Raw genomic sequence first — 20616 nt, 5'->3', positions numbered from 1 at the left:
AGAGGGGAGCCAGTCTGTGGGGCTGTGGGATGGAGGAAAACCAGGGGTGGAAGGAAAGAAAACTAAGAGGCAGGTTTTGTTTGAGGAGCCACAGCCTTTGCCCCTTCCCCGCACGCTCACCTGCAGCCACACCTCATTCGACTCTCCCTTCCCCCCCCCAGGAAGGCCTGCCGGCCCCCATCACACACCTGTCACACACTCACAAACAGACAAATACACACACACACACAGACACAAGATACAGTGGCACGTATAAGTAATACACACAGACACAGTCACACACACATCCCAAGAGACTCACTCAAACACAGACAAGCAGATGCACACAATCACAGATACAACCAAATACACCCACACATATAGACACACTCACACAGACACACTCATGGAGCAGCCGGTGGAGGCTGCTGACTCGAGACCCTGCTGACTTACTGGCCAGGCAGTGACACCAGAATTGTCTGATGCAGCACCAGATGGGGCAGTGGCCCTGACAATAGGACAACAAGCCTAGGAGAGGTGACCCTCTATCTGGGAGGACTTTCGGATGGGCAGAGAGGAGGAGGGAAAGCACTCCAAGGAGGGAAATGACCCTGCAATGGTCTGCGATGGGTGGCAACCGTGATGCTCAAAGAACTGCGGTGGCCTGGCCTTGGGAGAGACTTGGGAGAGCAGAAAGGGGGCCAGGAGCCTTAGCACAGGCGCTGGGCTGAGAAGCAGCCCTCAGCCACACCCCGCTGCTGTCCCGCCTGAGCCCCATTTGGTGAAGGAGAAGGGGCACGCTCAGGCCCTGAGTGAACAAGGAGGTCCTGGGGGACATGATCATCAGCTGCCTTACAGGGTCCTAGCAAAAGGGGGTCTCCATCCTGCAAACCCTCTATTTAGAGGCCATGTCCCAGCATCCCCAAAAGGACCTGGGCTAGGTCAGGAAGAAGGTGTGAGCCCTCCCAGGAAAGGCACTGGGTGCTCCTAACTCGGTAGATGAGTCTGAGAGAGCCTCTTGCCAGGAGGGGGGCCCCAGCCTGTGGGTGCCCTTCCCTCTCCGCCCCCAATTCAGCAGGACCAGTGCCAGACCCGGAGGCCTGCCCTCACCCTCAATTCGGTTTCCTGTCTCTGATCCTTGGAGACTAGCTAGGGGTCGCAGGGTGGGTGGGCTGGGTCCAGGGACTGGAGGGGTCTAGGGTAGGCTTCTCCTTCCCAGCATGTAGGCTCTCCCAGACGGGCTGGCCTAAGCAGACTCGAGGTGGGCCTGTTGGGGCAGGCAGGGAGCCCCTCCGCAGCCAGCCGAGCCGCAGGAGGCCGACGAGGGGTATGGAATTCCTCTTCCCCTCCCTCCACTTCCCCTCCTCACCCTTCTCCCCAGCCCCATCCCCCGGGCTGCTCCAGAGCCCGGCGGCCAGGCGCAGGAGGGGCTCAGGGAGGGGCCCTGGACGCCGGGCTCGGCTGGGCCCCTCGGCGGAGGCCCCGCGCAGGCAGGCCCCGCCCCGGCCTCGCACATCTGGGCTGAGAGCGCGGGGCCCACCCGGCGGCGCGGCGGCCATCCGGCCTGGGGGAGGAGGAGGGGACGGGGGCGGCGGGCGCGGTGGGCGGTGGGCGGTGCGGGGCCGCAGGCGGGCGGGCGGCGCGGGGCCGGCGCGCGTCGAGGGCTGCGGACGCCGTTTCGGGCGCTGCCACAGGCTCCGGGTCCGCGATCGCGGCGGCAGGACTGAGACCGCGCTGTCGGGAGGGCGGAGGTGAGTCACGGGGCGAGGGGCTGCTGGGCTCCCAGAGAGGAGAAAGCCGCAGTGAGCCCTCCCGTCGTGGGCTGTTGCCTGAGACCCCACCACAAACTTCTGAGCCCGGGGGGCCGGGGTGGGGACAGATCTGGTGGACCGTATTTCCAATGCGGCTGCGACTGTGGACTCCGATCCAGGCTGTGGGACCCCACACAGGCTCTGCAGAGAGTGGGGGGCTGCAGAGACCCCTTGCTGTGGGGCGAGAGGCGGGGGCTGGTGTGAGGTTGTGCTCCAGGGGACCGGTGTGTGGAGACAGAGTGCCTAGATCTAAGGTACTAGAGTAAACACCTGGGGGTTAAGGGTGTGTGTGTGTGGGGGGGGAGGTTGTGTGTGGGGGGTTTGTGTGTTGTGGGGGGGGTGTTGGGGGTGTTGTGTGTGTGTGTTTTGTGTGGGAGTGTGTTGGGTGTGTGTGTTGGGTGTTTGTGTGTGTGTGTTGGGTGTGTGTGTTGGGTGTGTATGTGTTGTGTGGGGGGGATGTTGGGTGTGTGTGTTGTGTGTGTGTTGGGTGTGTGTGTGTGTTGGGTGTGTCTTAGATGGGAAGGAATCCCAGGGCCTTTGGTCCACTCCAGAAGTTCTGGAGTGGCTGGGGGACGCAGCCGCCACAGTTGCCGACTGCGGACTGGCCCCCTGACAAGGGAACTTGGATTCCTCTGCAGGTCTAGCTTCCAGGACCCGGTGGGGAGGGGTCCGGGCCCCCTGCAGGGCGGTCAAGCCTGTCTGAAGCAAGCTTGTGCGGAGGAGACAGATTGAGAGGGAGTGAACTCTAAAATATGGACTCTCTGTGAGAGCAAAGGCAGCTCTGGAGCCCCAGAAGGTGAGGGAGGTGAGGGGGACCGGTGGGCAGAGGGTGGGAGGGGCTTCAGGGCCTGGGCTCTGTGGGACCGAGGTTGTTTGTGAACTGCTGCTCCCAGGAGAGGACCCACCGGGGTGGGGCAGGATGTATGGAAAGAAAAGCTGAGGACGGGAGGGGCCTCCCGAGGCCGTTTCTGTCACCCCTGCCCCAGTACAGGAGCAGGCAGCCTCCCACGGGTCCCTCTCCTGGAGGGCTCCTCTCCAGAGACAGACTGGAGCAGCCCTGGGTGGTTTCTGACCTGCCCTGTGGGCCCTGGTTGGCCCAGTCTCTGGCTTGAGAGTAATGCCTGCCCATCGAGTCGTTCCATTAAAGGGCTGGCAGGATCCTGAGCAGAGAGCAGTGGGTGGGGAAGGCTGGGTCCAAGCAAAACGAAGGGAAGTGTGGGGGAGAGAGGGGAGCTGTGAAGATCTAGGTGAGCTCTTTGTCCTCATGAGCAGAGGACAGGTATGTGTGGAGCTCTGAAATCCAGCAATGCCACATGCCCCCCCCCGTGCCCTGGGGAGCATAAATACCCAGCCTTGACACCCTCACCCCAGGAATAGATCCTTGAAGAATTCTCTCCAGCGGCTAGTAGTCCTAGGCTTTCTGATTCTGGGGGACAATCTAAGGCAGGGGTCCCCAAACTTTTTACACAGGGGGCCAGTTCACTGTCCCTCAGACCACTGGAGGGCCAGACTATAAAAAAACTATGAATAAATCCCTATGCACACTGCACATATTTTATTTTAAAGTAAAAAAACAAAATGGGAACAAATACAATATTTAAAATAAAGAACAAGTAAATTTAAATCAACAAACTGACCAGTATTTCAATGGGAACTATGCTCCTCTCACTGACCACCAATGAAAGAGGTGCCCCTTCCAGAAGTGCGGTGGGGGCCGGATAAATGGCCTCAGGGGGCCGCATGCGGCCCGCAGGCCGTAGTTTGGGGACCCCTGCTCTAAGGCGTCTCCAGTTTCAAGTCTCTATTCAGCTACACCCTGTCCTGGTCCCCAATGACAGATAGATCATGCTAGTGGGTAGAAGTCAGTGCCAGGAGTCATGGTGAAGCTGAAGATTAGAGGTTGATATGAGGTCAAGGGCTAGGGGTCACCAGTCAGTCCATGGGCAAGGATGTGTCAGTCCATGGGCAGGGTGAAGGATCTGTGTCTATGGGTGGGGTGGGGATCAGTCTGGGGTCAGAGTTTAGCCTGTACTTGTAGCCAGGAAATGAAGTTACTTTCTGTGTAAATCAAACTGCCCCACCCAATTATCCTCAAACCCTAAGCATCAGTTGTCTGAAATTAGTGGGTCCCTGGCACAGGCTCTACCTCACCCCGTTTCCAGTCATGGACTGCCCAGGCATAGCTTTTGGCAAGCTGCGGTTGCCCTGAGCCCCATGGTCAGCATACTCCTTAAATGTTTCTGGGTGTGTGTGCTGGTGGTGGGTATCCCAGAGACAGATATAGGGCTACCTTCCCCTTCCACCTCCACCTCTCAGGGAATCAGCAGAGTCCTCCTCTAACACACACTGATTTTGGTCGTCCATCCCTCCTTAAAGAATGCAGAATGACTGGAATAAAACTCTCAATAAGACCAAAATCTTCTAATAAGAGGAAACTCAGAATCCACATCATGAGAGGAAAGAATACTGTTTACAGCTGTTCAACTTTCTGCCTTTTCTACCTTTTTTTTACCTGGACTTGATCGTCGTAAACCCCCTGTGTGACCCATTTTGCAAGAAAGGCACTGGGGCACAGAGGAGCAACAGGATGTACTCCAGCCAGGTGCCATAATAGGCCCTTGTCACCCCTAGACCCCAGTGTGGGGCACTCAGTGAATCACACACCCAGAGCTGGGAAGTAACTGGACCATCTTCAGACAGCTGGGGAGATTATAGGCACCCAATTTGGTTGTGAAATCCAACTTAGACTGATGACTCTTGACCTTTTCCCTGGTGGTTCTAGATTATTTCTCCTCCAGACACAATAGCCATGGTCCAGAAAATCCATTCCTTCCTTCAACAAACTGTTTTCCCAGTATTTAGCTCAGAACCCAGCACAAAGATATACTCAATAAGCCCTGGCCGGTTGGCTCAGTGGTAGAGTGTCGGCCTGGTGTGCAGAAGTCCCAGGTTTGATTCCCGGCCAGGGCACATAGGAGAAGTGCCCATCTGCTTCTCCACCCCTCCCCCTCTCCTTCCTCTCTGTCTCTCTCTTCCCCTCCCGCAGCTGAGGCTCCATTGGAGCAAAGATGGCCTGGGCGCTGGGGATGGCTCCTTGGCCTCTGCCCCAGGCGCTAGAGTGGCTCTGGTCGCAACACAGCGACGCCCCGGAGGGGCAGAGCGTCGCCCCCTGGTGGGCGTGCTGGGTGGATCCCAGTCAGGCGCATGCGGGAGTCTGACTGTCTCTCCCCGTTTTCAGCTTCAGAAAAATACAAAAAACAAAACAAACAAACAAAAAGAACGATATACTCAATAAGTTTTTTGCTGAAGATTCAAAACAACATGCAAATAGGGCTGCCAGCTTCTACCTTGTGGCCTTGATCTAATGTATGCTGGTAAATGTTTTACAGTCAACTCTGCAAAAGGGAGAAAACTCTGATTTGTAGTGTTTGCCAGTTTCTGTGATTAAATGCTCCCACAGGACTGATTTCAGGCTACCCATGTGATGTCAATGAATGTGGGACTGGGAAGAGATGTCTAGAATCAGCTCCAGTGTGCCACTCCATCACCCTAGACTGGGCTCCTGTCCCTGGCTCCCAAGGCCTGTACCCACTCTATCTATTGGCTTTCCCTTTTCTCAGCATCACCTAGCTGCTCTGTGAGTGCCCATGACCAGCCCCTATTTTTCCCCGAGTCTGATTCCTGGACATCCAACTGCACCTCCAACAATAGCAGGATTGAGTGTGTCTGGAAATCTCCATGGTGCTGGCTATGTGGGAGTATCCCGGACATGTCTGGGTGGACCGTGCATGAACAAGGGTGTATGCATGTGTGTATGGGTGTGACAGCGCCCAGCTGTGTCTGTCGGTGTTCTGTCAGCAAAACTTCCTGATCAGGCCGCTGGCCACAGAGAGGGAGTCTGCTCCGAGCAGCTCTCCTCCAGCTCTGTCTTCCCTCAGGCACTGCCCATTCATCCACCTTCCCCAAAATCTAGCTCCATTCTCCTACCCTCTGCTCTCTCCTCACCTGGGCTTACCTGACTCCCACTCCATCTCCATCGTGCCACAGAAATGTGGCCCTGGGCCGTTCAGACAGGTGTTTCCAGTCTCATCTAACAACTGACATCTTTTCAAAACTATAGCAGGCATCTTGGTCTCCTGGGCCAGCCCACCTTCCTCAATTCAGCCTTTTTATGCACACGTTCCTTTCCCTTCTCTTCCCCCACTCTCCTCTGCCAACGACCCCCAAACGCACGTGTCTACCTCAGCTTCTCCCTGACCTCGGGGTTATATATCCTCTGGCTCTTGGTCCCTTCCCTCAGTAGTTTCACCCAGAACACTGCCCCTGTCCCCTGTGAGCCTGCCTCTCTCCAGTGTTCTCCATCTCACGACCCATCTCCTAGTTTGATTCAGATAATGTCATCTTTGACAACGTCTTCCTAATCCTCCGTATCCAATCCAGCCATCCTCCATCAGTCCTATTGGTTTTAACCTCTAACTTAAATGGCTTCACTTCTGTCTCAGAATACACAAGCATGACCATCATCAGTCACTGGGAGCCCCGAATGGGCTCCCGCTTCCATGGTGCCCACTGCAATCTAGCTTTGCATAGTGACAGAATCTTAATCAATGAGGTTTATCCAAGGTACGATTATTGCTAATTAAAAACGCCAATCTAGTCCTGGCCCCAACTCTACTCTGCAAGATTTGCTATTGCCCTTCATGTGAAACCAAATCCGAAATAGGGTCCACGAGGGCCTGCCCGCAGGGTCGGGCCACCCAGCCCCTCTCTAGCCTTCCCATGCTCCCCTTTCTGCCTCGCTTGTATCCAGCTGTGACTTTGACAGCATCACTTGTAATCTCAAATTCACTTGGGTGACTATCTGATTATAATCAGCCCCCCGCCCCCGCTGTGGGTCCCTGAGGCAAAGACAGTGCCTCTCTGGATCTCTGATGTCCGCCAGCACCTGGCATACAGTGGGCACCAAAAACACTTAGGAGCATCCTGATTCCAACAAAGCAACTGTTAAAAAGACCTTTTTGAGACAAACTGGGACAGTGAGACTGAGCATTACATGAGATTAAGGAATTATTGTTAATTTTGGTACACCTGATAATGGTGTTGTGGTGATGTTTTTTAAAGTCTTCATCTGTTGGAGAGACATATTAAAGAATTTATAGATGAAGCCATGTGATGTCTGGGATTTGCTTCAAAAGACTCCAGCCAAAAGTAAATAAATAAAACAAATAAGCAGTCAATGAGGGAACAAAGGAACAAATGAATGCTATTGTGCGTGTCTGTTCTTGTTCACAGCCAGAGGGCCTGCCGAGATGCTGGCTGTCCCAGAGCTGGGCCTGCAGGGGCTGTACATCGGTAAGACCCCCTTCTGCCCCCACCCACCACCCCCTCCCCCAGCACTGAGAGGCATGCAGCCCCAAACTGTACAGAGTGCCTTTCTTAGAAGAAGCTCCTGACAAGGTACACTTGTGCAGGGAGGGTCGGTGCACACAGGACTGTGTATCTGTCTGTCTGTCTGCCTGTGCTTTGCGCATGCGTACACACAGGACACATTTGTTCATTGGGCCCTCTGCGTGTCTATTAGTGTGTGTATGCAGAGCATGTCTGTGTGCAAAGGATTGTATGGATAGGACCTGTATGCATAGGACCTGGTGTGAGAGTGTGTGTGTGTGTCTGTCTGTCTGTCTGCCTGTGGGCAGGCCCTCCCTGTGGGCAGGGCCTTGTGTGAGAGTATGTATGTCTGCAAGTAGGTCTGTGTGCACAGAATTGTGTGTGTGTGTGTGTGTGTGTGTGTGTGTGTGTGCATCTGCCCGTGGCCTCTCTGCAGGGGCAGGAGGCCAGGAGGCAGGAGGAACACTCCTCAGGAAGTCCACTCACAAAGACCTGGCGGGCTGGGCCTTCCTTCCTGCCTCCCTTCCCAGGCTCAAGCTGCACAGGGACTTGGCCCCTCAAGCTGGAACTGGTGACAGGGCCTAAGCCCATGCTAGCTGTCTGAGAAAAGGGAGCCCTGAGGGTGTGACCACTATATCTCTGCCTCTCCAGCACCCGAGAGACTCCAGCCCCGTCCAGGCACTTTCCAGATAGTTCCCCTCTTTTCCAGCCCCACGTATGTTCCTAGGGTTCCCCAAGGCCAGGAAGGGCTGGGAGCTGTCGGGGCCACATGTCAGGGCAGCCGCTGAGGGAGCACAGGCCGCAGCCTTGGCCCAGCCTGGAGGCAGACAGACCAGTTTGCTTTGCCCGTGGGTCTTCATGCCGGACCTGTCAGCCTCCTCACCTCATGCATGAATCTCAGGGCAGCCCCAGTCCCCCTCACCGGGCTCTTAGCAAAGCCTAGCATGGTGGTGACAGGCCATCAGCTCACACCTGGGAATCAGAACCCTGATTCGCCTGAGCCTCCAAGTCTAGCCAATCAGAACCCTGAGTCGCCTGAGCCTCCAAGCCAGGCTCCCTCCACCAAAGGTCCCGCCCAGCCCTGGGCCTGTGAGAGGGTCCCAGGAAGGCCTCGTGCTTCTCAGTGCTGGCCCCAGGTGTATGGGTGTCATGGAGGGTGGGGAACTTTGGACCCACTTTATTTTTGTGGATACCCCTCAGCTCAGGGCTGGCCTGGGAGAGGTGCTGCCCCACCTTGATCCTCACCAGGCAACCAGCCAGGCCTATCCTTGGCCCTTGTGGGGGAGTAGAGGGTGGCTGCTCCCTCACGTTCTGATTAGAACCATGTGACTTAACCCTAGGGAGAGGGGAGCAGCTAGGTCTATAGTTCCCTCACCTTTTCTGGTTTCTCCACCCTCCACCCTACCCCAAGCCGGGGCTCACACACTCCGTCTCTCCTGCTCTGTCTCTGAGCTCAGTCTCCCCACCCGCTAGAGGTGCTAGGGGTGCTGGAGGAGATGAGGAGTCCCCAGGTGAGAAAGGGGTCATCCTCCAGGGATCGTCGCCTCTAACTGATCACAAGCCCTCAGCCTGTTGTCCCTGCCTCAGTCTCATCCTTCCCCCTTCCCACCCAGTCCCCCTTCCTCAGCAGGGCACCCCTTGCTTTCACCCAGGAAGGACTAACGAGAGAACCTCGCAGGCCTGGGTCCCAGCCGCCAGCACCGTACCCTGACTGCCAGAATGACTTGCCCTCTCTTTGCAGGCTCCAGTCCAGAGCGCTCCCCTGTCCCCAGCCCTCCCGGCTCCCCAAGGACCCAGGAAAGCTGTGGCATTGCCCCCCTCACACCCTCGCAGTCTCCAGTAAGCCCGGAGTGGGGACCCGGCTGGTGGGTGGCCTGGGTGGTGTGGAGGGACCGGTGCTCCAGAGAGCAAAGCCTGGGAGCTCACACACCCTGGCAGGGCCTGGGGGGCTAGGGTGCCAGCCTGCCGCCTGCCCCCGCACTCTCCAGTCATGCTCTCCGCAGAACGGTTGTTAACCTCAGGCGACCTTGGACCATGAGGGCAAACGTCCCCCTCTGGGGTGACACCTGGGGGCCATTGCAGCCAGCCTGCCTGGGGCAGGTGTATTTCTGAGCATGTAGATTTTCAAGGTCCGCCCCGGGCCTCCCAGAGTCGCTGGCCCTCCTGTCAATACAGCCCCACCGGAATACCAGTTACACCTGGGGAAGAGGAGACCCATTGCTAAGAAAAATAGTTCGGAAATTACTAGCTTGAAGTATCCAGAACATAACCCTCCTCCAAGCTCCCTGGGTCCTCCCACCCTAGATGGCCTCATTCTAGTTATCCAGCCTGAGGACCCCTTTGTTCTCAGGGAGCCCAGGCCTGGCCTAGGAGAAGGCAGGGATCACTCTGGGCACGTGCCTGGGGCCTCGCTCTTCTGCCACAAAACCGACAGTCTGGTTGTGTCACTGTAGCCGCAAAGTGCAGGAGGGTCAAATATACACAGGTCCGTGTGCTATGCAGCTGCCAGGAGTGTAATTACTCCCAGCTGGCCCCGGGCTGGGAAATGGTGTGAGATGGGGTGGGGCCGTGGCCGTGGCTGTGCAGGCAGAAGGTGGGCAGAGAACCAGAAGCAGGAAAGCAGGCTTGCTGCACAGGACTACCTGAGAGGCAGTTGGCGTCCCCAGGGGTCAGCCTGGGGCCTGGGAAGGGAAGGAGGCCCAGGCAGGCAGGTGAGTAGGAGAGAGCCAGCTGATCTGACCACAGCCAGGGAAGGGCAGGGCTCCCATGATCAGTCAGCCTGGCCCTTGGGCTGCTCCCTGACTCTTGGTCTTGCACTTGCAGAAGCCTGAGGCCCGATCCCCCCAGCAGGCCTCCTTCTCCGTGGTGGTGGCCATCGACTTCGGTACCACATCTAGTGGCTATGCCTTCAGCTTTGCCAGTGACCCTGAGGCCATCCATATGATGAGGTGAGGGCCACTGGGCTGGGAGATGGGGGGTGGGGGCAAGGAGTGTCATCATACCCTGGGATGGGCCTGGTCCCAGAAGTACTGTCACTGAAGAGACATGAGGTGCCCTCTGTGTCTTCCATTCCAAGTCTGGGCTCCCCTCTGGGGCAAAAGGTTGGAGGATGGCCTCAGAGCCTGAGCCCCAGCCTCTACTGGGAGCTTCCTGCTCTCTGCAGGACATGTTTGGCTCTGTTTTTCATTTTAAAACATTTTCTTGAGTATAACAAACATACAGTAAAATACACAAATATCTAGGTTTGTATACAAACACATGCACATGTATATGTGTATATGTGTTTTTTTAAATAAAAGTGGACTATCATATAATTTGCCTTTTTTTAAACTTTCAACACTATTTTGTACATGTTTTGTTTCAATACATACAGTTACCACCTTCTTTTAACAGTTGCATAGTATTCCATAGTATGGATGTATCATCATTTAGCCATTCTGCCTGACCTCTGGTGGTGCAGTGGATAAAGTGTCGAGCTGTGAACACTGAGGCTGCCGGTTCAAAACCCTGCACTTGTCTGGTCAAGGCACATATGGGAGTTGATGCTTCCTGCTCCTCCCCCCTTTCTCTCTCTCTCTCTTTCTCTCTCTCTCTCCCTCCCTCCCTCCTCTCTAAAATGAATAAATAAAATAAAATAATAAATAATTTAGCCATTCTTCTACTGATACATAGTTTTGAGGGATGAGGTCTCTAATTTTTCACTATGACAAAAAGTGCTGCAATGAATCTTCTTCCTTTAAAATGTGTGCTTGGACTTCTGTGGGGTAGATTCCTATAGGCAGAGTCCTAGGTCCAGCATCTCAAATGAAAAACAAGGACATGAAGGATCAGAGGGTTAACTGAGTTGACACAAGTCACACACTTGTTATGAGACATTCAAAAAATCCATTCTGATGGTGAGTTTTGAACAAAACATTTCTTTGAACACTCCCTCCAGACCTGCCGACCCTGATCCTTTGTATCTCAGTGGGGCTGCTGCCAGTAAGTGGAGCTATGGAAGACTCCAGAGCTCCCAACCCAGACTGAAATGGGGTCAGTGGGCTTCCCCAGGGCCCAGAAGGCTGGATGGAAAGGTGGACGGAGAGATGGACAGAAAAGTCACTGCCCCAAAGTTACAGGAACTTGACCTTTGTGAGCCTGGACTGCCGTGCCCCTTTCTCTGCTCCTTCACATCCGCATGAAGCCACAGAGGCTCTGAGCATTCACAGCTCCCCTAGGAGTCAGCAAACAGCTGCAGTAGGCTATGCGGGGCCCCAGGCTGGAGCCAAGGACACATGAGGGGTTTCTGTCTTGTCAAGGCGACAGTCACAGGAAGTCACTGTGGGACATTCTGGCCTCCTCCCAAGTCCTCCCCACCCCTACCAGCCCCCAAGGCCCATCATTTCTGGCTCCCTAATATCTCTGGAGTGCCCATCTACTCCCCACGGCCACCACCCTCTCACTTGGAGTTTTTCTTCTCCGTCCTCCCTCCTCTGCAGTGTGTTACTGCACGGGGACCAGTGGCCTTTCTAAAGGCAAAGCCTCTTTACACCCCAACCAAAACCCCACCAAGACAGAATTCTGATGTGGCATCTGACGTCCTTCCTCAGCTGACCGTAACACTCTTGTACTTTCTCCTGCTGCACATGAGCTAACTAACCTAAAGCTATTTCTCCTGTTCTTTCACACCTCTGAACTTTTGCACATATGTTCCTTCTGCCTGAATTCCCAGTTTCCTCCCCAGAGGGCCACACTGGCAAGCTTGGCCTAAACTGGTTAGGGCATCAGGGAAGGCAGAGGAACGGGACGGTTCCAGGCCAGAGAGCAAGGCAGGGAGTTCTGGGTGGATGTCTGGATGCATCTGTGGATAGCAAGGTTTGGAATCTGAATAAGATTTTGGGGACTGGGCAGAGGTGCATTCACCTGGGGCATAGCCGCTGAGGTGGGTCAGATCGGACTGTCACGCATGCCTGAAGGGGCTTGTCTGGGGAAGGTGGCCTTGAGTGGGGCAAACCAGCCGGCTGGGAGACAGCCTCGCTGCGGTGCTGCAGAGACACGTTGGCAAGCCAGAGCCAGGCAGGTGGAGGGAGGATGGCTTGCTGCTGCGTGTTAAGGGTGCAGGGTGGCGAGGTCAAAGGGTAAACCTCTTGAGAGTTGGAACGGAGAATGTTGGGCGGATCCTGTGGCCTCACAGATAGGGAGGGTCCCAAGAGCAGCCTTCAGGGAGATTTAACTGGATGCCAAGCATCATTTTCATCTTCGTGAGAACCCTACAAGGCAGGTACTATTATTATTTCCATTTTACAGACGGGAAGACTGACACTGGGAGAGGCTGAGTGGCCTGCCAAGGTCACACAGATCACCCCAGGGCCATTATCCAACCCCGAAGAGCGGGTTGCTGCTGATCCCACTGATAGCCCTGTGTCTCCGCAGGAAATGGGAGGGCGGGGACCCGGGTGTGGCGCACCAGAAGACCCCTACCTGCCTCCTGCTGACCCCGGAGGGTGCCTTTCACAGCTTTGGCTACACTGCCCGTGATTATTACCATGATCTAGACCCTGAGGAGGCTAGAGACTGGCTCTACTTTGAGAAGTTCAAGATGAAGATCCACAGCGCCACTGTGAGTCACACTCTGGCTCAGGACAGGCTCCGGCCAGGGAAAGGGCCGGGAAGGGAAGGGGCAAGCCTAAGGGAGGGTGGGCGGAGCTAAAAGGGGAGGGGAAGCAGGGCGCACTGGCTAAAGAGAGTGAGGTGGGGCTGAGGGGGTAGGGTTAGGGTTAGACAAAAGGCGGAGCTAAAGGGGCTGGGGACAGAGCTAATGTGAGATTAGAGTGAGTAGGACATGCACAAGAGGAGAAGCATCAGGAAATGGGGTGATTTTAAGAGAGAGGCCGTCAGGAAATGGAGGCAGATCTATGGCCTCTGCAGAGTTGCTCTGTGCCCCTGCCAGGATCTCACCTTGAAGACCCAGCTGGAGGCAGTGAATGGAAAGAAGATGGCCGCCCTGGAGGTGTTTGCCCATGCCCTGCGCTTCTTCAAGGAGCACGCCCTTCAGGTGCGCTCTGGCCCATCCCTCCCCACAGTGGTCAAGGAACTCCAGGCCCGTCCTTTCCCTTTAGCCCATCCCTTGCCCAGCTGATGGGTAGCCACTGTCAGAGATGTCTTCTCTAGTGCCCTGCCTTCCTGTCTGGTAGGTAGAGCCTGCATCGCCATATAGGTGTTGGTGGAGGGGAGAGTGTTAGTGATTTTCCAGCTCTGCTAGGAAGACTTTCCTGAGGCTTGATTAGTTCTTCCAGCTCTCATAGAGGGCTGAGGACACCCCCTAATCCAAGCCAGCCCTTCCCCTCACTGCCCACTCCTGCTCCAGGAGCTGAGAGAGCAGTGCCCATCACTGCCAGAGAAGGACGCTGTGCGCTGGGTGTTGACGGTGCCCGCCATCTGGAAACAGCCAGCCAAGCAGTTCATGCGGGAGGCTGCCTACCTGGTGAGGACACGCAAGCAGAGCAGTGGATGTGGCTCAGGACGGCCCAAGGGATGGCCCCATACATACCCTCATCCACCCCACCACTCTTGGGGCCACAGGTTCACTGTGAAGACTTCCAGCTCTTCCCTGCTGGGCAGTTTGGAGTGTTGTTGCCACCGGGTGGGGAGAGAATCTGCAGGAAGAGAGGGCTGAGGGACAAGAGGTGAAGCCCGGGCCAGCTTAGCCAGTCTTAAGTCAGGTTTCCTAAAAGCAGAGCCCAAGATGGGGATTCTTGTGCATTGGTCTATTGAAGAGGGGCTCTCAGGAAAAAGGGGGTGACGGAAGCAAGACAGCAGAAAGAGCTGAGCAGGGATGCGGTCTCAACTGGCGTCTGGCCTCAGCCTGACCCCATGGAGCGCTCTGGAGGGAAAATTGTACCCTGAAGTTGGCCACAGTGAGGCAAGGGGGCCGGTTTTTTGTGCATCCATATGAGTGTGTCACTGGTTACTGGGGGGGGGGGGGCCCTCTCCAAGTGAGGTGGTTCCCAGTCAGCTGAGGGCAGCTCTCCAGAGAAGGGGGCAGCTGTGAGCCAACAGCAGCCAACACTCCCAGTAGCTGATACTTCAGCCAGCTCCATTATTTTCAGAAACCCCACCACCATCACCTCTGTAAGTTCTTCAGCACAGGAAACAGGACTATGCAACTGTGAAGGGCGGTGAGCTGGGCCAATGTCTGGGGCTTTCCTACCAGAGATACTCAAGCGTCTGGAGAAAGGATGGGTGCAGCTCAGCACCCCCCCATAAAGATGGGGGAAAGGGACACAGACTTCCATAGCAAAACTCATTGCTTGGTCCTGACCCTGGGGCCTTGGGAGACACCCTAGGACCTTCAAAGGGGATCTCAGGCCTGCCTGTAAACCCCTCGAAGGACACCAGGACCCCCAACCTACACACATGCATTCATGGGGCAGGCATGCCCCAGGTGCCTATGCTAACCCTGAGCCTAGTGGGCATCCCCCTGCAAAGACCAGAACAAAAACAAGGCTGTGCCAAGCCAGAACATACTGCCCCTCCCCCGCCAGTTTACCCACCCTGCTTCCTCCCACACTGTTCCATGGCTGCCAGCGCAGGAAGGGCTGGCCCTGGGCAGGAAGTCAGATACCTACCCATCCCCATCCCCCAACTGGTTAGAATCCAGGGAGTCCCACAAAACCATAAAGGACTTTCTAGAGGGATTCCCCAATCCTGATGCCGGAAGTAACAGCTCCCAAGTGTTTTTCTCCCCACAACTGGCCTATCTTGGTGCCTGGAATTTCACTGTTAAGAGTTTCCTTCCTCCTACATTGGATTCCCCAGGAACAAAGTTCTCCTGGGAATAGGAAGCCCGTGGCTCCTGTCTTGACACCAGCCTGGTGTAGGAGGAGGGTTCAGCAAGCCAAAGGTGGCTTCCCACCGTCTCCTTTGATTGACGGTCAGCCCATTCCTCACCCCATACACACACACACACACTGTGCTGTCTAGTCCCCAGCAAGCCCCTCGGCCAGTGCCCAGCCGGCCAGCCAGTCCTGCTCCTGTGAAGGGGACCTTGTGCAGCCCAAGCCACCTCGGGCAGGTCAAAGGGGCAGATCCCAGGTGCTCTAGGCTTTCACTGTGTCTAGGGTCTCTTCCTGCTGGGCAACCCTACGGTAGCCTTGGCTGTGGCCATGCCCCTGCCCAGCTTGGTCACAGAGTGATTGTGAGACAGCTCCAAATTTGTGCAGCATGGAAGGGCTTGAGAGACGTAGCATTGGTGGGGTGTAATGGGGGAGGAGGTGGGAGCCCCACAGGTCCCTGGTTGCCTGCACAGGGTGCCATCTTAAGTTTGACGACCCATGGTACTCCTGGCCCCCCACCCTGCTCAGGCCGGCCTGGTGTCGAGAGAGAATGCGGAGCAACTGCTCATTGCCCTGGAGCCTGAGGCCGCCTCTGTCTACTGCCGCAAGCTGCGTATGCACCAGCTCCTGGACCTGAGCAGCCGCGCTCCGGGCGGGGGCCGCCTGGGGGAGCGCCGCTCCATTGACTCCAGCTTCCGCCAAGGTGAGCCACCTCCGGTGGTGGGCTTGGAGGCAGTCGCCTTTGGAGGGTCAGAGGGTCACTGAGACCCGAGACTCAGCCATGTCTAGCAGAGGCTCCCCTACCCTGGAGGAGGCCAATCTGAGAGGGCAGAAATATCCTACCTGGACTTCAGTCTGAAGGAGGCCCAGTCGTGACCTGAGGGAGCCCAATCTGAGGGCAGATTTTGTCTGAGGAGGGTAGGACTCAGCGTGGCCCTGAGTCTTGGGGTCTGGGGAGCCCTGGTGGGGGTGCTTGGGTACTGACAAAGGAGGAAGTCAGCCCCTGCTCTGAGCCAAAGGGGAGGTCTTCAGGAGCGTCCCCCTAAACAACCACTGAGTCCTCCCCTCCCCTGACGGCAGATCAGTTGTTCCCCTCCACCCCCCACATCAACCCCAAGCTCCTGCTGCCAAGACCAGGCACTGAGAGCCACAGTCAACCCTGTTTGTCATGACAGGGTGAGGTTCCAAGTCTTGAGCTCCCTGGGTTCCCCAAGATCTACCTTGCACACACAGCTTCCTCAAACCCTCCGAACTCTGACTTGCCGCAGCCTGAGCCCTGGGCCTGCAGCCAGAAGCACTTCCCTTCAGATGTTGGTTACAGAGTCCGAGATTACCCCATCAGCTTTCTCTGGGTCTTTGGAGATCAGCACCGCCCTCTCCCATTTAGGAGTGGGGCAGGAGCTTCAGGAGCACTGGCTGCCCCAGGCGTTCACGCAGGGCACCCGAGGGACGAGGAGGATTGAGTGTGTGCCTCCTCCTAACCTCACTGTCCTGCTGTCCCTCAACCTCCAGCCCGTGAGCAGTTGCGAAGGTCCCGCCACAGCCGCACGTTCCTGGTGGAGTCGGGGGTTGGAGAGCTGTGGGCAGAGCTGCAAGCAGGTGGGCCAAGTCTGGGGCACCACATACTGATAGGGGAGGAAACATTCATGAAGTTGGCTCCAGCCCCTAGAAATCCCACCCCACCCTCCTCCATCTCTTTGTCCCTAACCCGGCAGCCCCTTCAATCACCTGCACCGCCACCCCAGTCACAGCCATGCCCCTAAATCACGGCTCTTCGGGGGATTCTCGGCAGATGGGAGTTGCAGATCCCTGGACCCCCCCCCCCCATACACACACACACATACTTTGTGCCCCTACCCTGTGGCCTTAAGTTCAAGCACCTGAAGCCTCTCATACCTCCACATCGCCACCCCCACAAGCAGAACTTGAGACCTGTAGCAGGGCTGGAGGCTTGTTGCGAGGGGGGCGCAGGGCTGAGGGTGCAAGGCAAGTGTCGAGCGCATGCCCACCCTCGGTGCTGCAGGAGACCGTTACATGGTGGCAGACTGCGGAGGAGGCACGGTGGACCTGACTGTGCACCAGCTGGAGCAGCCCCATGGCACCCTCAAGGAGCTCTACAAGGCGTCGGGTGAGGAGCCAGGCAGCACCCTTGAAAACCAGCCCGCCATCGCCCCCTGGCGGCAGGGTCTGGACTGACGACCATTTCGCCCCCTACCCCAACCCAGGTGGCCCCTATGGTGCGGTGGGTGTGGACCTGGCCTTTGAGCAGCTGCTGGGTCGTATCTTTGGTGAGGACTTCATCACCACCTTCAAAAGACAGCGGCCAGCAGCCTGGGTGGATCTGACCATCGCCTTTGAAGCCCGCAAACGCACGGCAGGCCCTCACCGTGTGGGGGCGCTCAACATCTCACTGCCCTTCTCCTTCATTGACTTCTATCGCAAGCAGCGAGGCCACAATGTGGAGACGGCCCTGCGCAGGAGCAGGTGGGCTCCGGGGCCACAGGCTCGGGCAGAGTGTGTAGATGGGGAACGCCCCTACAAGGGAAGGGTGTGGGCCTCAGGAGGCAGTGGGAGTCCGCCTGATGCACTGTTTGCATACCTCTGGATAGCCTGGCGGCAGGGGGCGTAGTATGAGTCCAGTTAGAATACGAAGCCCCAACTGAGGCAAGAGAATCGTGGGGCCTGGGAAAGGGCCAACGTCTAGCTCCTCCCCACCCTCCATTCTGCCCACCCCCACCACATATACACCTTGCCAGGAAGCAAGGGAGGCTCCTGTCATGCCTGCAAGAGAAGCAGGCCCTGGCTAAAGCCCCTGAGAGAGTGGGGCTGGAATAACACGCAACGTGCAGTCAGTGCCCAGGCCCATCGGCCTGGAGCAACAGTGGGAGCCAGGACCCTGACACCTGGGCCTGTGCCCCCTTCACCTGCAGTGTGAACTTCGTAAAGTGGTCTTCACAGGGGATGCTCAGGATGACTTGCGAGGCCATGAACGAGCTCTTTCAGCCCACAGTCAGCGGGATCATCCAGCATATAGGTGAGTGCCTGAGTTTGGGTCCCCCGTTTACCCCACATACACACCGGGATGCGGGTAACTGCAGCTGTTCGTGCCTGGAAACCTCCACACATCCATATAATGGAGGGAGACCCAGCATCATCTGGAATACCTGGAGGAGTCAGTGTGTTGGGGAACTAAGAGCTAGGAGGGATGATGTGTAGTCTTGCCAAGTTAAATAACCTTGGGTACTTCAATTTTCTAATTTATAATATGGTTGATAGTATTGAGTTCCCAAAACTATTACCACAGGGATTTAAATGAGCTGAAGTACCTAGAGCGTGAGCATGTCTTACACACAGTAGGCATTTAACAGGTGTAAATGCACACCCTTCTCTCAGGTCCTCCATGTGGGAGCTGGGGGTGTATTGTGTAAAGCAGAGCCTACGAGGATCGCCAGCAGCCCTCAGTGAAAGCAAAGTTGTTTAATTTACAGAGACAGAGATAGCTTCAGAGAGAGGGACAGATAGGGACAGACAGACGGGAACGGAGAGAGATGAGAAGCATCAATTTTTCGTTGTAGCACTTTAGTTGTTCATTGATTGCTTTCTCATATGTGCCTTGACCGTGGGACTACAGCAGACCGAGTTAACCCCTTGCTCAAGCCAGCGACCTTGGGTCCAAGCTAGTGAGCTTTGCTCAAACCTGATGAGCCTGCGCTCAAGCTGGCGACCTCAGGGTTTCGAACCTGGGTCCTCTGCATCCCAGTCCGATGCTCTATCCACTGCGCCGCCACCTGGTCAGGCTGAAAGCGCTGTTTTTATTCATCAAAATCGGGAGACCGTTTTATAGTTTAAATGGCTAGTTGCTAACTGCAGGTAGGTGGAGGGGCAGTAGTGGTGGCCTCAGCAGCTCATACTGTCACTCTCCTCCCCTTCCCACTCCTTACCCCCGCCCCTCCACCCTATACCGCAGAGGCGTTGCTGGCGCAGCCGGAGGTGCAGGGTGTGAAGCTGCTGTTCCTGGTGGGCGGCTTCGCCGAGTCTGCTGTGCTGCAGCATGCGGTGCAGACCGCGCTGGGCCCTCGAGGTCTGCGCGTGGTGGTCCCGCACGACGTGGGCCTCACCATCCTCAAGGGCGCGGTGCTGTTCGGGCAGGCGCCCGGCGTGGTGCGGGTGCGCCGCTCTCCGCTCACCTACGGTGTGGGTGTCCTCAACCGCTTCGTGGCCGGGCGCCACCCGCCGGACAAACTGCTGGTTCGCGACGGCCGCCGCTGGTGCACCGATGTGTTCGAGCGCTTCGTGGCTGCAGAGCAGTCGGTGGCCCTGGGCGAGGAGGTGCGTCGCAGCTACTGCCCCGCGCGCCCAGGCCAGCGGCGCGTGCTCATCAACCTGTACTGCTGCGCCGCCGAGGACGCGCACTTCATCACAGACCCGGGCGTGCGCAAGTGTGGCGCGCTCAGCCTCGAGCTAGAGCCCACGCCGGCTGATGGAGGCCCCGACGCCGCCGGTGCGCCACCCGGCCGCCGCGAGATCCGTGCCGCCATGCAGTTTGGCGACACCGAGATTAAGGTCACTGCCGTTGATGTCAGCACCAATCGCTCAGTGCGCGCAGCCATCGACTTTCTTTCCAATTGAAGGCGCGCGGGCGCGGTGCCAGCGCGGCTCTGCCAGGCCCACCCTTTTTTAGTCTGGGGCGCTAGAGACCTGGCAGGGACAAACGTCCTTGTTCTGATGTCAGCACCCTCCTGCCCCGGGAAATGAGGTCACAGTAGTGTGGGTGGGTAAACATCCAGAGACTCTAGCTTTGCAATTGGGCCCTGGGCCGAGGACTGTAAGGCTGACGATTCTGCCAAGGACCAAGGTCAAGGAGAGGGTCGGTGCGCCCACGGGGAACATGTGACTCCAAAGGCAGAATGCTCCAGAAGATTGAGCCCTGGCCTGATCTGGGGGTGGGGTGTGGATGCAGTTGGGAGGGAGAGGCCAAGCAAGGCCGCTACAGGCTGGGCAGTAGGAGAAAGGAGGTTTACTGGGACTGGGCCTGAAAGGCTGATGGAGTGCACTGACTGATGCTCAGCCCACACCCGCCGTGGGGCAGAGCATCCCTGTGCCCCAGAAAAATGACACAAGAGGGACGGGTCGTAGGACCTTCCTGGGTGTGGTGCTAACCACCCAAGTATGACTATTCATTGAAGAAAGGGCAGTAGCAGGCTCATGAGAAGGAGGGTACAGGGTGAAGGCACTTATGAGGGAATGTGGGGGTAACATGCCGAGCGGACTTTGCTTCAGGACAGATGACTCATCTGGGAAGGCCCCAAGGGCAGCCTGTGAATGACCCACTTGAACCCTAGCCCAGTCACAAAATAAGGGGTGAGGGCACTGGAGGGACAGAAGGAACACCAAGGACTGGTCTCAGTTCTGCCAGTCAAATCAATGTGCCTTTATGCCTGCCCACAAGATGCAACAGCCATACTTGCCCAAGGACAATAAATGACAATAAAGCATTTATGCTGGTACCTTAAAGAGGGGACCCCAGTGGTGCAGTAGAGGGGGCCTGGATTCCAGAAAACTTTCAGCTGTGCATGGGGCTGGAAGTTGACCAGAGGGAGTGGTGCTGTCTACCTGTCAAGCAT

The 20616-nt window shown here is 56.7% G+C and overlaps 1 protein-coding gene across 3 annotated transcripts; it reads left to right on the top strand.

Moving 5' to 3' along the window:
• Positions 1 to 1236: 1236 nt before the first annotated feature.
• On the top strand, positions 1237 to 20489 carry HSPA12B (heat shock protein family A (Hsp70) member 12B). Of its 3 annotated transcripts, none has more exons than XM_066234961.1 (14): positions 1237 to 1306; positions 2429 to 2586; positions 7083 to 7142; positions 8920 to 9017; positions 10002 to 10126; positions 12591 to 12777; positions 13108 to 13212; positions 13525 to 13641; positions 15521 to 15695; positions 16505 to 16591; positions 17016 to 17120; positions 17218 to 17476; positions 17923 to 18026; positions 18960 to 20489. In XM_066234961.1, exons 3-14 carry the CDS (start codon positions 7100 to 7102, stop codon positions 19619 to 19621), a joined length of 2067 nt encoding a protein of 688 aa, XP_066091058.1. In that variant the 5' UTR covers positions 1237 to 1306; positions 2429 to 2586; positions 7083 to 7099; the 3' UTR covers positions 19622 to 20489. The 3 variants fall into 3 exon arrangements, with proteins under 3 accessions (XP_066091058.1, XP_066091057.1, XP_066091056.1); XM_066234960.1 differs by lacking the exon at positions 1237 to 1306 and adding an exon at positions 1598 to 1730; XM_066234959.1 differs by lacking the exons at positions 1237 to 1306; positions 2429 to 2586 and adding an exon at positions 1598 to 1730.
• The last annotated feature ends 127 nt before the right edge of the window (positions 20490 to 20616 follow it).

Source organism: Saccopteryx bilineata, chromosome 6 (assembly GCF_036850765.1).
Source record: "Saccopteryx bilineata isolate mSacBil1 chromosome 6, mSacBil1_pri_phased_curated, whole genome shotgun sequence".
Taxonomy (NCBI): Eukaryota; Metazoa; Chordata; class Mammalia; order Chiroptera; family Emballonuridae; genus Saccopteryx; species Saccopteryx bilineata.
This window is presented reverse-complemented; position numbering and strand designations above follow the sequence as displayed.